Source organism: Cupressus sempervirens, chromosome 1 (assembly GCF_028749045.1).
Source record: "Cupressus sempervirens isolate cs-2001-9-10 chromosome 1, ASM2874904v1, whole genome shotgun sequence".
Taxonomy (NCBI): domain Eukaryota; kingdom Viridiplantae; phylum Streptophyta; class Pinopsida; order Cupressales; family Cupressaceae; genus Cupressus; species Cupressus sempervirens.
Window position 1 is genome coordinate 83,524,977 of NC_143118.1, and position 15,236 is coordinate 83,540,212.

The 15,236-nt window shown below is 38.6% G+C and overlaps 1 protein-coding gene across 2 annotated transcripts in view; it reads left to right on the forward strand.

The window, feature by feature from the left end:
• LOC149576343 (S-adenosyl-L-methionine-dependent methyltransferases superfamily protein) overlaps window positions 1-15,236 on the forward strand; it is a 169,294-nt gene that overhangs the window by 5,783 nt on the left and 148,275 nt on the right. For both annotated transcript variants that reach the window (XM_089816917.1, XM_089816920.1), the window contains exon 4: window positions 2,518-2,567. In XM_089816917.1, coding sequence (XP_089673043.1) covers window positions 2,518-2,567 — 50 coding nt within the window. The remainder of the gene's footprint in view (window positions 1-2,517; window positions 2,568-15,236) is intronic.

A 15,236-nucleotide genomic window follows, 5' to 3' on the forward strand; every position in this document is an offset into this window, starting at 1 on the left:
TCTTAGGCATCATGTCTTCCTTGTCCTTTTTGGTATTTGTTCCCTTTGGGTTCTTGCTTGCACTAACATCTACCATCCTAAACATTTATTTTTGCCCCTTCGTTCTAAATGATATGGACTACACTTATCGATCTCCAACTTTCTTTCTATTGATGGAATCTAACTTATTTCTGCCTCTCCAAGTCCTATCTCTACACTTATCAATCTCCAAACTTCAACCTAGGGGTGTGACTAACACTTATTTCTGCCTCTTCGTTACCTTAGGATGGACTATACTTATATCTCCCAACTTCAGCCTAGGGGTGGGATGATGAAGTGGTGGATGACGAGTCCAAAGAGAAAATAAAGGAAATGAACCAAGCAAGAACAAGGAATAAAATCTACCTTTAAAACCAATTTTCACCTCTAAAAATGAATAGAATTTTACCTTAAATCTGCTTTTACCAATAACTGGGCCCTCTTCAAATTCGGATCAGATTTTAGAAATTTCAACCTTCCTTGCAAATAATGATTCCCTAACAAGCAAAATAGAAACAAGGTAAGCCTAAGAGATGTCAAAATTTGCATTTAATAACGTTTTGACAATTAAAATATCATTAAAATTGAATTTAACAAGCTAAAATCAATCTTCAATTCCAATTTACCAATTTCTTTTAACATTTAAAAATCTTCCGTGCAATATTTCAACCAATTTAATGCGATATTGCAATTTAATCCAATTTCAATTTTGCAATGCAATTATAATTTTTTTATTTTTATTTATTTTCACAAAATTAATCCTTTTCCTAGCAACAAAAAATTCAAACTCCGATTCCAATTTCACTATCAAAAATTTCTTTTTCACCGAAAAAATTCAAAATTTTCCGAAATGACCAAATCTAACAAATTCATTTTGAAAATGCTCAAGCTTCTACAATTATTTCAAATTTTCAAAATTCCATCCAAAGTCCAAAATTTGCAATTTTATCCTACCAAGTATTATTTTAACCATCGAAAAATGTCGTTCTTTGAATTCTGTTTAGCCTAAGGATAAAATTACATGTTCTGAAAAAAAAAAAAAAAATCAAGTTCCGTACCGGGTGAAAAATAAACCAAATCTAATCACATCCCTCCTGGTCCGAAGGTATCCAAGGTGTAAAATTTTCAAATTGAAAAACTCTGGACAACTCTGATTTTTTTTTTTGGCAAGGCAACCGAAAAAGGGGGTCCCCAAAACTTTTGGGACAATGATGTGCAAACCTCACAACACAACTCAAACATGCTCCACAAATGTATAAAAACAACTGTTAACTGTTCCTGAAATCAGCAGGACATCCACATAAAAAAACACTCAAACACCATAGCAAAGTATTAGATAACATAAAACAACAACAATTGACAAAGTGACAATGACTAAACACATCATCAAAGTTATCAATTTTCTACTATCCATCATACAGTTAGCTGTAATTTCTGGAATTGATTTTGTTAGAGTTTTTGCATCAACATTTCGGATCATAGTCTGTGATAAACACATCATTCTGGTCTGCAGAAACCATAGAAGGGATAAAACTCCAGTTTGGAAGAGAAAAAGACTCCAACTCCACTATAATCAGTCAAGTACAATCAGATCTGATATATGTAAATCCAAACATAACCAATACAGCTCATCAACTGGTTATAAGAGTTCAATTACACACAAGGCTGTTCTGTACCAAAACCTTGGATAAACATGACCAAGAATGCAAAATCCACTTGCATTGTGGTTAAACATGAGTGCCAATCCTTGTGCAGGCATCAAAACATGCATAATTAAGTGTCCATACATTCCCCAGGCTGGCAGCATGTAAAACAGTGCTTAATGAGTGGAAATGAATTGTTTTAGCTCTTCAAAGTTCATCGTCACCACACTCACAGACAAATTCACTGGTTCTTAGAAATATAATTTGCTGCTTCCAGCGAATTCACTGGGTGGTCAGCTGTTGGCTGTGTCAATTAACGAGTTTGCCAAGGTGTTTTGTGTGTTTGTTGCTTGTTTATGTGACAGACTCATCAAGAGTGGCAAAATATCAAGTTTTACTGTGAGCCAGTAATTTTGGAGAAGCAACTTTTCTTTTTGTTGTTTTTGTTTGTGTTCAACCATTTTCTGTCTAAATCTGTTTCCAGGGCATTGTTAGTAAGCTACACTATGACAGTTTTACATTTCATAGACAAAATCACTTTATTCTACAATTAAAAGCTGTAAGGCTGCATTTCACTTGGTTACTACCTACATTGTGATGGGGTCATGTATTTATGTGCTATTTGATCATTTAATTAGACCCTTCACTAACTTCAAAATCAATAATTGCTGTTTTGTTGATTTTGAATGCAGTGTAAACATTTCGCTTCTATTTTGTTAAAGTATGAGCAGTAGCATCCTTATTTGTTTACAAATGGACATATATTAGATCTTCAATTTAGTATCATTTTGATACTAGTATTTTAGATTATAAATATGCTTATCATTCCAAATAATAACTGATAGCTCTGGAGCAGGTGTGAAACGTGTGGTTGATTTGTGTGCAGCCCCTGGTAGTTGGAGTCAAGTAAGTAGATTATGTCATATATTCTTTTTACGGGAATTTTTGTCACACAGAAATTTGTAGTATAAACCATTGTAATTTTTTGGGTACTTTACGTCTTACCTCCTAAGGTCTTTCTGAATGTCTTGCTTTATATTGGATTATTGTTTATAATGTGTACATAATATATGAATAGGGACCCCAAACTACTAGAAAAAATTAAATTAGAGGTGATATATGGCTTATTCTGGTAATCTTTAAGGAATTGGAAGGAGCTTCAATTGCTGATATAATATATTCTAAGTTTGTTTCATTTCTGATACCATGTTTACTGCCTGTAGTTTTACAGTTCCCCTTTCTTTCTTGAAGCTCACATTTTGTTGACGAATGGTTTTCTCTTTCTCATAGTATTCTCTTTGTTGGCTCTTGATTTAACAGTGATTTTAACTACCAAGTAGCTAAGACAGGATTGCATCTAAGGGCAGTTATCTCCTATGATGGACACAATTTGTCAAGGACCGGGGCCAACTATAAGGCTGAACTCCTACTTCAGGATCTGCAAAACCTAGGCGAGTAGACCTTTAGGTTCGTTCATATGTTACCAGTTCAAAGCATACATCTGAATCTATACAAAGCAGATTAAACCCTTATTTCTCCTATAATTATGCAATAACAAAGATATGCAATAGCAAGTTACAAAACCTATGAAATCCACAAGCTGAGTGAGTGTATCTTTTCAACTCCTAAACAAAAAGGGAAAATGGATGATTGATATTTGATTTTGAATTAGCAAAACCCCACATATGCTTCAACAAACTAAATTGATCCTGTAGCTGACCAGCGCCCTATCCATTGGGTATTCTATAAATCACAACATACATCCAGGATGTCAGTGATCTGTCACATATATCAAGATATTAGATCTAGTCTATCACTTTGTGAATCGGACATCAATGTTCATACTGAACCTCATACTTATCAAACATCCTTCTCATGTAACTCACAACCTTGTCAAAATGTGTCAAGCATTTACATGATTCTTTAAATCAAAGGCAAATCCCAGCAAGGCATACAACCTGAAATGAGATGCAATTGGATCTATGTTCTTTGTCCATAAACCACAAAAGATTGTAAACAACAGAGAAAGGAGACAAGAATCAGAATGAAACTAAGTAATTTACTACTCTTTGTATTCATTCCTTTGAAACAAGTACATTCAAGATGCATGAAAGACCCATAAAACAGACAATAAACAAAATTATCAATAGATTTTCATTGTTGTTGTTCATATAGAGAAAACGTTGAGGAGAATGGTGGAATCACAGCTAGAGCTCTGCTCAATAGTCTGGAACCAACAACATCCAACCCTAGAGAAAGAAAAGAAAGGAGAATAAGTAGACGAAGAAGAATTCTCGGATCTCATTTGATGATGCCATTTGTCCACTTGAAATTCTTCCATCTATTGTAGCCAAGTCTCTCTCATCTCTTTTCAACTGAGAACTCTAAAAATATCTCCAAGAATGATGGGAAAAACCCCTTTCTGATAAAATATTTGATTTGTTGACAAAAGTTGCCAAAACCCCTACCAAACTGATTTGGAGGCAAAATAATACTGGTAGAATGAATCTCTCCAAGTTTGGCGCATACCCATTTAGCCATTTAGCCACAAATTGAAACTGAACATACCAGAATGCAGTTGAAAAAGAGTACCTCAAACAAAACTGGTTATAGCTGCTTCACACCGACACCTGTGCATAATTTGATAGCATATATGGAAAGTAGAAGTCAAGAGCTTTCCGACGATATATAATAGTCCTATACTTGCTTAAGAAAAATGCCTAGGGCAGCCATTTGAAGTTGCAGGTTGAGAATTGGTTATCAGACCCTAATTTCTTGCAAATATTTAATTTTAGGCTCAACTTGAAACTATATAACATAATCCAATTTTATTTTAAATGCTTATATGTGCAAACTGAGGAAATGAATAAAAAAGCACTTTTTCCTTCAATTTCACTTTGGGTCAAACTTGGTTAACCAACCACTTGACACATGGCGCTCTCTAATTGGTTGACTTCTGCTCAATCACCAATGACGTCAGCATCCACTTGGCACCTCTGTCACGTCATTGCCACATGTCGCCATCTGATTCACCCATGAATTTGCCACGTCATCTGCTCGCGGCCTTGATGCCATGTGTCGTCATTTTGTGCCTTCGCAACTCTTAACACTAACTACATGCTAACTGCAATGACCATGCGATTAACTGCGTCACATGGTCGAAATGGCAAGCTCGAAACCGCCCACTTAATCGTCGATCGCGCTAAATCACTAGTCGCATGGTTGAAACGACCAGCTTGAAACTGCCCACTTAAACGTTGGTCGCGCGAAACCGCTAGTCGCATGGTTGAAACTGCCAGCTCTAAACTGCCTACTTAACCAGCGACTGCGCGACCAACGGGTTTGCCTCGGGATGTGTGCCACATGCTGCGCTCTCATTCGTCTGCCTGCCTCAAAATCTGTGCCACATGGCGGTTGCTCATTCGTTGCTCGGGTCCACCTCATCATCAACTCGTCTATACTTGTGTTCAAAATTTATTCATTGGTCACCATCTAACTAGGGCCCACACGCATGGGCCTTATGTCTCAAAAGGCTCATGCCTTTAAGACAAGTTACTATAGTGCGTTTGGACATAAAAAGAGCAAAATGAGCTTCTGCCTACCCAATGTGGGATAATGTAGAAAGCTTACATTTTAAATGCTTCCCTCTCTTGCCGTGGGGATGATTCAACATAGATGCCTAAAACAAAACTAGTATCCACTATAAATTGATGACCCTTTGGTATGCACTTAATTGATATGAAGAGTCAAAAAAGATTGATCAAGCTCCTCTTGCGTGAGCGCTTCCATTGCTTCAAATGCTTGAAGGCTACTTGTCCAACTCCATGATTTGCTCTGAATAATGTAGACTTGTAGGGGTTAGCAGAAGTTTTCAATTTGCACACCACTGTATGAATTTGATATGGTCTGTATGTCTGCCTAACTCCGATTGTTGACATCCATAACTATCCAAGGTGAGGGAAATACTCTGTTATAGCAGAAAAGCCGCACCCAAGTGTCTTCTTGCAACCTGAGGAGCACCACTCGTAACAAGACTCTCCAAAACACCTCCATCCCTTGGACGGCTTCAGGCAAACTTCTTGCATTTGGAAAACATTGCTTTGTAATCCCCTCCAAATCAATTGCCATGAGCTGATTCCAAACATTCAACATAAAACCTCCACCATTGAATTGCACCTACTCCCTTTGGTTTGGCATTCAATTGGGGTCAAAGGAGAAAGTCTTTCAAACATGACCCATCCTTGATTTAGCCCTCTTCGGAATTTGCAATGCTCAGAGTGTGGACTCTTCAAAGTGTTCTTGAATCTGTCCAGACTCTCAAATAGTTCCTGCGAATCCATTGTTTTCACACTTTCCATTCCAATTTCGGAAGTCAACACAATGAGTCTTCCTATTTCTTCTATTACTCCTCTCATCCTCGCAAATGAACAATATGAGCATTTGGCAAATGTGTTTGAGGATTTTCCAACTCTTATAAGTGGTCAAGTTTCCCAACTTGATGCATCTTTGATAGGTTTTGAGCTTTTCATGACAGAGTCCTCTCATCATGCACCAATGAATTCAGATGTGCAGACTGAATCTTGACAGAGATATAATCTGGATCAATGCCAATGGTCTCCACTGTACCTGCTTCCGTGGATGAAAGTTTCAGCTTGCCTGCATGGTTGAGCAGAATAACAACAAAAAGAAGAAAAGTGGTTGTACCTCCGGATAATCTCTCTGTCAAGAAGACCAAATCCAAATCTTTGAAAGATAAGATTGTTTCAAAGATTCTAGTTGATTCAGATAAAACCATATTTGTTCAAATTTTTGAGACCTTGGTGGACAAACCCGTTGAAGAACTTATTGTTGATGCGAGTTTTGTATACTTACATAACATATTAGGATTTGAATATTCAATATGGGATATCAAACATGCAACTCCTCTCTTGAAAAGTTATTACTCATGAAGACATAAGCAATAGTTCCAATGTTCCTTACATCGTTGGATACTCGCTTAGTTTTATCGATGTGATTCGCTGATAATCATGTAGGCGGCCTTATGTAAATTGTTGAGGATGACTTGGACTTTGGTGGGATGAAGGTGATGGTGGCTCGGTTTGTGAAATGTGCGGAGGCAAATAATGTTGATGGTGGCGATGATGGAGGATGTGTCTGCCAATGGTGATGTTGATGGGAAAGTAATGGTGGTGGAAGGTGAATGGATATGTTCTAATACTCGACCTACTCTAACTTCCTTCTCTCTAAACTTCGAGTACCCAGCTATTCACTATTCTACTCCTACTCCTATGAATGGAAGGTTAGCAAATGGACTGGGATTGAACCTAATGAGAGCTGACCAGCGCCCTCACTTCCACAGGTGCAATGATTCGAAGGAATAATAAACTAGTTTGCCACACAAAGCTTCCCAACCAGCTGCTAGGATGCTAGTGGTCTAGTATTGACCCCTATCAAACATTTACCAAAGCTACCATGCAACTATCCATCTACTTCACTCCTATTTAAACAACTTGAAATGAAACCAACTTTAACAACTTGAAAGGAAATCTAAGTAAGTGGGAGTAGAAAACATGCAATAATACCCAATGTTCTTAATCAACATGCAAATCGCAACAAGGAAAAAGAGAGCAATTTTGGTATTATCTTCGCAACAATTTCTCCAACACTTTACAAATGAGAGCAAATGGCCTTTTATAGGGGCCAAAAATACAACGAACGGTGGAGATCAAAACAAGATCAACGATCCAGATTGGATCCTCAAAACCCTAATTAGGGTTGCCACCCCATCGGCCAATGAGAAGATGCCACCTCATCAATGGACCAATGAAAAAAGTGGCAACCAATGAGAAGACACCAAAATGGTGGCCAATCAGAAATAGACACTTGTCCTATTCTAGAAGAAAGGGGAAATTTGCCACTTGGGCTTACATCAAATGATCTTCTAATATAAATCTTCCCTTTTCTTTCATTTTCTTAGCTAAGGCAATGAACTTAGCTAGCCTTTCGTTAACTTCTTCCATAGGAGGACAAGGTGTGTGCTTCCTCTTGAGTTCTGCTGACTTCGCCACGCTGTTCGTTGTTTGTAGTATCTTTTCGTCATCCTTCTCATATTCCTTTGCAAATCCAATAAAAGCGCTGAGAGAAGAAAGGGTGCCCAAATGTTTTTTCTTAATAGCAACCTTTCCTAACTCATCTAGTCTTGATCCAAAATCTGTCTCATTGATATCTTCTTCTCTAATATCCTCAAAATCAAGTGCCACCCCAACGTCGCTCATCATCGTTGAAATAGAAGTGTCGATGCTTGGACTGTGTCATGCAATCTCATTATGTATCTCCTCAAGTGTTCTAAATCTGGTAGTCAATGCAACAAACCAAGATTCAACTATACTCAATCCTCTCTCATCAACCAATTTGGCCCTTTGCAAATATGCCTCTGGTAGCCCAATGAATGCTTGTAGCCTAGGAATAGCCAAATCTCTGATGGGAAGGAAACCTTTCCACTCCTCTTCGAATAACCTGAACTTGTCTCTAATGGCTACTAATGACTTGAATGTCGAGATGAAGGAAGGCAAGAAATTTCGCCCATCTTAGATTGTATCATGGATCCAATCCCTGACTTCATGTAGCTGAGCTAATATCTCTCCTAAATTGCTCCCGCTGTCTTGAGGAAGGGCTGCCTGGTGCAGCTGTTGGATGGGCTGGCTATCTCTCCAATATTTGTTCTTGGCCTCCAACTTTACTATCCTTTCATTTGCCTTCCTTAACCTTTCTCGGATTGATGCTATACCTTCCTGGACCTCCTCACACTCCATATCATTTGTATTCCTTCCCAAGTTATGTTCCACTATCTCATATTCTTGGGCTGCAATCTCATTCACTGCCTTGGTGACTGTTGGAATAGCAATTTGAACCTTTCGGTGATCATCATTGTCGCTCCTGATTACCCTTGCCACCATTTTTGCCATTTGTTTTTGGTTCTTGCTATCACTCTTTTCCATTAACCCTTGGATGTCCTTAGCTGTATGGGCTATTACCACCACGCCTCTTGGCATAAGCATTTGTCTTAACCATAGTGGTGTAGTGCATCTCCCCAAATCTGGATTTGGTTCAATTAACAAAGCATCACCAACGGCCTCGAGTTCCTGACTTATTGCCTCGATGTCGATTGGTCCATCTTCTTCTCTACTAGTTTCTTCCATATCATTTCCTTGCTTGTTCTTTGAGAGAGGGGAGTACTCGGTGCTTTCACTATAGCCACTTGATTCCAAATTAGAGCTCACCTCCACTGCAGCCCCTTTATCATTTGAATTGACCTTTTGGCTTCTAGCCTCAATTATACTCTCTCTTGATGGCGCTGCATGCTGTCTCTTCGCTGGAGGCTCTGGATGTTCTTTGCCCTTCTCTACCTCCAAAACTTTCTTCTTGCTATTTCTAATTATTTCCTGTTGTCGGCTATTTCCTTCATTCCTTTGTCCGACTGATTCTGCTTGTCTCTCTTTTGGTTTCATCATCTCATAGGTAAGGGGAGTCCTTTGTCTTTGTAGCTTCCTTAGTCCTTCATTATACCACGACTCGATATGTAAATCCACTACCCTTGTGACTGTGTTAGTGAACAGATTGTCCTTCGAGAGAATATGTGCAAATCTAACCCTGAATGCCCAAGTGAAAGGACAAGCTAACACCAACAATTGGATAGATTGTCATGGGATTGATAACCTTCCTCTGAATTTTTATCGAGTACAACTCCCCGTATAAGATATTCAATGAATCAAATGTGGATGCTTTTAACCAGAAAGCACAAAAGAATATCAAACATCTACCTGTAAAAACAACGTAGATGCGAAAATCTATACTACAGCATGAAAAGAAAGCAAAGAACAGCAGATGACGCAAAGTTCATTTGCTGGTCATTGCATTATGTGATAAGGATGAAACAGTGTCATTTATCTCCCTGAGAGAATTAAAATCAGAACCTTGCAGAATATTTGGAATGTCAATGTAATAAAGAAACAATGACAACAGACTGCAATTTCAGAAAAAACTGGAATTGACTCAAAGTCCAAATTCAGTGGAAGGAAAAATACATTATCACCAAAGTATAATATGTTTAACCTTCAGCCTCCCTTCCCTGATTGTAAAAGATTACAAAGCCTCCTTCACGCATTACAATCTGGTCATTATTCAAAGGAAACAGAAACTTTTCCTACAATATTACTTTAAACACCAAAATTTAATCTTCATTTCAAACACACAGTTCTGAAAAGAAAGAAAATTTCTCCTACTCTGCCTTTCCCTGTCTCCCAAGGAAATAGAATGGTTTTTTGGAAGATCTCCTCCCTGCCTGAAGCCCAAAGTCTACAGCCTGGAAGAAGCCCGAATGGAACAGGAAAAAGAATGGGACCCCCTGTAGCACAAAGTCTTAGAGAAATCCAATCTTCCCCCTATCACTGTATTCACAGCCTCTGTTCTGCTGTAGCCCAAAGTCTCTCAGCGAAGACTCAGAAAAACTGGAACCCCTTTCATTTCTGTTGCTAGCTTATTTATCCTCTCCTCCTGTCGATGGCTGTTTCAGTTTAGGTAATTGATTCTTGAACTACTTCTCGAATGTCTAGTCCTTTCACTTCCTCGAGAGGTTTCTCCTTCTTCCTTTCTCGGCCTACCTCCATTTTCAGTTATGAAAACTGACTCTTGATATTCCCTTCTTTTAACTTAGGATGTGATTTTACAAATACTAATTATGACTTTCGAACAATCTCCTTGGATGAAACTTAGTTGAGTTTCAAACTGATATAACAAAGCTCCATGTCATTAAGGTATTTTTCACTCATCGACACCTGTTACTAACATGCTGATTTGTCATTAAAATAAGGGTTTAGTATTGGCACCTATGCTTCTATTGTGTGCAGGTACTGCCCGCCTTATATTCTGTGTGGCTTTCGGTCAAATAAATGCTATGCATTAAATACTCATAGCATGCGGATTAGAACTGTCGGCTTTGTGCAGCATGCCCGTAAAGGAATACAAACATTTCATCATTCCACCTACCTTAATCCAATGCACTGAAGCTGTGTACTGGCCCACGGCTTCACATACCCAAATGAGGGATCCATTTTCTGGTATCCAAATTGAATCTCAACTTTGGTGTTCATGACCATGACTGAGTGAGTCATCCATGCCTTTAATCTCATCAACATTATAGCAAAATGAATTTACAAAACCCGATCCCATATTAGCAGAGATCACCTCACATATCCTGTGCCTGGGATGACTAGAGTCCGGGTCTAACATCCATTCTTTTAGTTCAGAATCCAAGCCAAAGTCTTCGGGTTTCATCGCGGGGCTCAATGATCCTCTCGGTAATTGCTCTCGATGGTTGGTGTGTTCACTTCGGCACGAGCATCTCATATTTGTGGCTTCTCAAACTGGAGGTACTTGGGTCGAAGCTCTGATTTCAGTGAAGAGGGATCGGGTTTCAATGCCACCGTTTGCATGCGTTCTATGGAAGTAATCACATACGTTCCTCTGTCGCTTAGGTGTGATCGGAGATATTTCTGCACACAGTTTAGATACATTGTCGATGGTGACATGAACCTTTATGCTATGTGTAGTCAAATGCGCGTCCCTCTGATAATAACACATCTTTATCAGCAATGTGTATTATGCACATTCTCTTCTATGCAGTCGGGCCGTAAGAGAATAAGGTGAAGAATAGATTATGACCATTTTGAATGAATGCTCGGGTATCTGACCAAACAGTTTATATTCTCCCGTGAAGTCTTTATATATATCGGGCATGGTGAGATTCACACCCGTTCCTTCATCATTTCATGACTTCCACAAGTGTTGCCGAGCATATCCTATGCATCGGGTTGTCAAGAGAATGCAAGTTTATTAGGGCTCGGGCATGCAATCTATTCCTTACTTCATATGATTTGCTGACGCCACTTCTCATTTTCGAGAGTTTGAACAACTGTAGATACAAACCTACTTTATTTATTTATAGGAGACATAGTTGAAGATCCATGTCAAAGATATGGACACGTGACAACGTTTATGTGAGTTTTTGGGATGACTCGTATGCATTAAATTTTGATGGGCTGGGTTGCGTTTATTTCTTCCGCCCTTTGAATGGTGAGGATTTGCCAAGCAATAGCTTTGATCATTATTTTATATTTGCAATCTCAATTGCCATCGGGCCTGATGTCCCTTTAAACATCCTGCTGATGAATACCCGATTTGAAACTGTTCAATCATGATATGCACACCTCACATAATGTGACAATTCTGAAATCTAACTTCTGGATTCACCTCATTGATTTGAAGCCTTCAAATTCTGAGCTCATGAACTCACTGAGATTACCAAACATTTGAACTAAATTCTAAACCTAGGAAGACCATGATTAACTCTAGATGTAAATATCTGAACTGCTCTGGACATTTGAGGAGTTTATCAAGCCGTTCTGGATCCAATTTGAAAATGTCCCTCTAAGACAATGAACTGTGACTTGAATTGTGAATTGCTGAACTCAAGTGAGTCAGAAATAAGCCTTTGAACATGAACCATTCAATCAAGACGGAGCTCGAAAACTAATCATGTATCCTGAACTTTTTTGAATTAATGGATTTGCATTTCGAACTTTGATTGAGCCTTTGAATCATCGGACTCATTGAATCTTTGAAACTGTTGAGCTGGTGGAATCTGGTTAAGCCAACGAAGTCTGAGCTTGAAACATGAATTGAGATTGAATCTGGGTACTAAACTGAACATGGGCTCTGAAGTTTTATGAACTAAAAATTCTGCATTTCAAACCCAGAATATGAACTTCGCTTGTATTGAACCTGCAGAACGGGTTATTTGAACCATTGAACTACTTTGAACTACTTCGAACTGAAGTTCGAAGTGGTTCAATGTAATAACCCCAATAGGTTATAACTTCTTCAAACACCAAAAAATCTTTATACTTCAGTTGTTTGACATTTCGTCAAACACTTTGCAAGCAAGCTCTGATACCACTGTAATAACCCCAATAGGTTATAACTTCTTCAAACACTAAAAAATCTTTATACTTCAGTTGTTTGATATTTCATCAAACACTTTGCAAGCAAGCTCTGATACCACCACTATAATAACCCTCCTCAAATCTGCCCTCAAAAATGCTGATAAAAGCTCAAGGAATTTCATCAAACAATTCACATGCAAGGGACGTATGACTGATATAGTATTTCAGCTAGCGTCAAATGACTTTTTTACAATTTGCATCAATGAAAATCTTGTGCTAGAAGACTACAATAGACTACACAATGACCTAACATGAGTGTGCTACAATTTTTGACAATATTCAGTGCATATATATGATCTAAGCATGAGAAATGAACACCTACAGCCAACTGACATTTTTACAAACAGTTGGTATGCAAACTAACTAGCTGATAAATAATGATATTAAATTGCTTAAATGACACCAGCAACTATTATCTTCTTAATTGCAATGAAAATTACAATGCTCATGAAATATGGCCAAGACTTTGGCATTTACATGGATTACAAAATGATAATGCTGGTATAATGCACACTTACAGCTAGAAGCTTATAACACCCTAAAAAACAATACTAACAAAAGAACCTGGTTGTAGATGGCTGTAATAATTTCCTTCAATGCTGCCCCTTCTACTTTGCTTTTTCGTCCTGCTTTTTTTTGGTTCTGCTTTTTCGGACTGCTTTTTCGGTTCTGTTTTTTCCGCCTGCTTTTTCGGTTTCGCTTTTTCGGCCTGCTTTTTCGTACCTGCTTTTTCAGCCTGCTTTTTCGGACTGCTTTTTCGGACTGCTTTTTTGGACTGCTTTTTCGGTTCTGCTTTTTCGTATCCACTTTTTCAGCCTGCTTTTTCGGTTCCGCTTTTTCGGACTGCTACTATGTTGAATCTCAAGACCATATCTTTCAATGGCGTCAAGATTTCCAGCTTGAAGGGATTTCGTCCTCCAAACTATTGAGACATAATCTGTAGAAAATTTTTCAATTTCTTTGATATTTCCAAGCATGCATAAAAGAAGCTATTCCATTTTTTTTATTGTGTTCTCACAAGAGCTCCATCCTTCGTTTTCTCAATGTGGGATAAAACATAACTCCCTTTATGTAACTTATGTCTCCAATGTGTTATAAAATAAAGGGGACTCTTTTAATTTAAATATTTCCCACAAACTATAGTCTATGCATTAATAAAGTTAAATATTTAAATTTAACTTTATAAAATAGCTTTATCAATGCATAACAAATCTTATCAATGATAAACAAGTCTTCTTGCCGATTTTAAACAATTACCATCGACATACCGCTGCCACTGGATGTCCACCCATGCCCAAGATGACTTACTATAAATAGTAAGTATGCCCAAAGTTGCCTCAAAACCCCTCAGAAAGACCTGTAACTGAAACTATCTTGGCAAAATGGCCTCTAAGCCCCTTTAATGTCCTGGTTAGCCTACGGGACCGTGAGGAAATAGGCTAACGACAACATCATGCTATGAATGCTAAAAAGGGGACATTACAGTCCGCCCTTCCCAAAATTGCTTGTCCCCAAGCAATGGCCGAACAACAACCCAATCAATCCACTTGGATCCCAAATGTAGTCATGAACTATATTGCTGTCAGTCAACATAGGCTCCTGCAACAACCTGTGAAAATTAACCAAGAGGAATCCATAAATGAATAGTGAATCACGGTGCAACTGAACTCCAAATCCACTACTGCCACAGTCAGGAACCCACGAGGCACAAACTCTCAAAATATTAGACCCCAAGTAGAGTAGATCACCCAAACTGTCAACATAATAAACACCATCCACACAACCTACCGTGTTATGTGGAATGCACACTCCAACTCTACTACAATAGTGACCACTCCCACATGAAACTGCACCAAATACAGAGAATCCACACACTATACATCTGCTGCACTTAACACAACTTTGCAGATTACCGACCATTGTCTCATAACCATAACACCCATGCACTGCTGATGGTGAATAGTCATTACACGGTAGATAGCAAAAATGAGAGCCCAGTCCAAACTTGTCTGCCATCAACTCCTCAACACATGGATCAAAAGCAAACCGATGAACATATCCTTTAGTATAATGTCGGTAAAAAGAACCAATCTCAGTCAAAGACTCATCCTGCAGACATGATATGACCAACTATGACTGATCATCAGCTAAGTCAGAGGATGATATAGCCAAGAGTGCAGAATCAACAACAACATCACTAGTCTCTGTGCCCTCCAAGTCAAACATATCACAATGCTCAGCTGCAGCGCCCAACTCAGTTGAACCTGCCTCCAGTGGAAATGGACCAAATATGCCAATAGTAGTGTCGTGGACAAATATATCATCATCTCCACTACCTCTATCAACCTCAACCGTGGACATCCACGGATCACCAGACACCATGGTCTATGATTGTACAGAATCTGGTAAAGACTGAAGTCGCTCTAACTCCATGGTCTCCTTAGCCAAATGAAACTGTGACTCCTCGAAAGCCAACTGTGTACTCTCAAGAATCTCAGAAGTCACCTCGAGCTGC